Here is a 2,814-nt window from a genome sequence, read left to right as displayed (position 1 = left end):
TATAGCCATTTTGCAATTTTTTTTTTTTTTTTTTTTTTAATATTATATATAGTCATTTTATATTTTACATTTTTAAATATATAGAAATCTATAAAAATATTTTCATAATATCCTTTTCAATAAATTTTGATAAATCATTCATAAACGCTGCTGCATGGGATCCATAGATATGTCTGTGGTCACATGTCAAAGTCATCATCATTCCCTTTTGTATTTTTAAGTCTTCCAGGTTATCAATACTACCAATATTTGTGCCGATTGATAAGATACATGATGAATTCTTTGGCAATATTGCATCAAATTGGTATGTATTGAACATTCCCAAATTGGAAATGTAAAAATTACTACCTGTCATATCATTAGAACTTAAGAGACCAGTTTTACCTTTCTCAACTAGTATCTACAAAATTGGAACAAAAAAAAAAAATAAATAAATAAAAATAATAATAATAATAATAATAATAATAATAAACATATTAAAAAATAAATATAAATGTAAATAAATAAATAAATATATATATATATATATATATATATAATATTGTGGTGCAGCGTTTACGTGGAAGATGAAAATTATTCATAATTATACATGAAGACAATATTTCTTATAAACTTTTTATATATTAAAAAAAATGGATATATATAATTCAATTTATATACGCATTTTACAAACCTTCCATTCATTGGCCAATGTATATATATCCTTTTTATCAACTTTTTTTAACACAGGAGTTAATAGAGAATCTGGTAATCCTAGTGCATTTCCTATATTAACATCCTTATTATATAATATTTTTCCATTATCTTTATCAATATAAGTAGAATACATCAAGGGATGATTTAATAACACAGATGATACACATTTGTTTATTATAACACTCATACTAATTTTTTGTTTTACTTTTTCATATAATTTCAGTAATTCGTTTGTTTTTATTAAATGAGTAACACGGAACACTGGAACGGTTAAGGTAAGCATCATATTATTTTTTATTGATTTCTGTATGTTTGTCATATCAACAGTTTTTGGTTCTCCATCTTCAATTGTTTCAACTTTTGGTTTTTCGGCGTAAGTAACATTAGTAGAATTATTTTTATGTCCATTTAAAAAGGCATCAACGTCTTCATAGGTTATACGATTGGGTGTTTTCCTGTTTCTATAAAAGGTATATATATGTATATATGTATATATGTACATATATATATATATATATATATATATATATATATATATATATATATATATTACGTTATATCCTTTGGATTTAATTTGTTTTGTCTCATCAACTCTGATGCGGATGGTAACACCATTTCATATTGGCTGTCATTCTATAGATACAAACAAATGAAAAAAATATATGATATATATATATATATATATGAAAATATTTTTGCAAATTTATTTATATATTCATTTTTCTGTGTATTTACTTCCTTTTCTTTTAATACATAATCTTTTGTACTTTCACTAGACCTGAATAATAATAAAAAAAAAAAAAATAAATAAATTTCAACATTTTTATAAGGATAATAAATATTGAGTATATATTATGCATATGTCATATACCTGAATAGATCATTGGAAATTTTATTGTATTTCTCATAATTTAATTTGAGCCTTTCTTCCAGTGTTTTTTCTTCTTGTTCACTTATATATAAAATAAAAATAAAAATAAAAATAAATAAATAAATAAATAAATATATATATATATATATATATATAACATCCCATTTATAAACAATTGTAAAACTTTATGAGTACCTTAAATTTTTTAAAAACTTTCTTCCCTCTTCACTTTTCTTGATTTTATTTATATAATGTATTAATATATTATCTCGATTTATTTCTTCATCTTCTCTGATAATCCATAAAATAATAACAATTAATAATATAAATAAATAAATAAATATATATATATATATATATATATATTATCAAACTTAATATATTTCTTTACTTATTTTTAAAAGGTTCTTCTATTTTTTCTTTTTCATTATCTTTTTCCTGTAAACAAAAATAAAAAAATCATCATATATAATAAAGAGTATAGAATTTATAGAAAGAATTTATATTTGTATATCCCACCTTTGTTATTGAGATGATGGCAACTTCTTTGTCTAAATCTACGAACTGTCCTTCCTTCACTAATAATTTTTTTATTATACCTACAAATTAAATAAAGGAAAAATTCAACCCAAAAACATATATATATATATATATATATGTATGTATGTATGTATGTATGTATGTATACATTTTGTTTATATTATTTTATTATTTATGCATCAAAGGGTTATTACCAGAATATGGACTTTCCACTTCTATGGTGCTTTTATCATCCTCTACATAAAGTAACAGATCATACTTCTTTACAAAATCATTTTCATTTTTTAACCATTTATTTATTTTTGCTATCTTTTTTTTACACTTTATAAAAGGAATAAATATTTTCTGTTCATTTACATCATCATTTATATGCTTCTTTACAAAATGAATATCTTCTTTTATAATTTCTTCACTTTTGTCTTTATCAGGATTCAATACTTTTATTTCATTATCTGTCTTGTTAATGTCCCCATCATTATATTTCTTTTCATCCATATTTTCGTTTTCCTCTGTAGTTAAAACTCCTAGGACATCTCCAACATTTGCTTCACATCCATCTTCTAAATGCTTAATCCTTAAAAAGCCTAAGAAAATAATAGGTATCAACACATATGTATATAAATATATATTTTTTTTTTTATCGGACTAATAAGATGGAATAATTTTATCTTTATTCAAATTGTTATACCTTCATCAAATGCTTCCAC

General features: G+C 21.8%; 1 protein-coding gene across 1 annotated transcript; it reads right to left on the bottom strand.

Moving 5' to 3' along the window:
• Positions 1-88: 88 nt before the first annotated feature.
• PRSY57_1020200 (dihydrolipoamide acyltransferase component E2) lies at positions 89-2,814 on the bottom strand (the record flags this gene model as incomplete). The annotated part of the gene is made up of 10 exons (XM_020114881.1): positions 89-400; positions 674-1,157; positions 1,250-1,329; positions 1,432-1,474; positions 1,568-1,648; positions 1,763-1,858; positions 1,959-2,005; positions 2,087-2,166; positions 2,302-2,691; positions 2,796-2,814. Coding segments are annotated over 10 exons (1,632 nt in total), but the record flags the coding sequence as incomplete, so codon positions are not given.

The sequence above is a fragment of the Plasmodium reichenowi genome, chromosome 10 (assembly GCF_001601855.1).
Source record: "Plasmodium reichenowi strain SY57 chromosome 10, whole genome shotgun sequence".
In the NCBI taxonomy this organism is placed as follows: Eukaryota; Apicomplexa; class Aconoidasida; order Haemosporida; family Plasmodiidae; genus Plasmodium; species Plasmodium reichenowi.
Note: the sequence above shows the minus strand (reverse complement) of the source record. Positions and strands in the feature narration are given on the sequence as shown.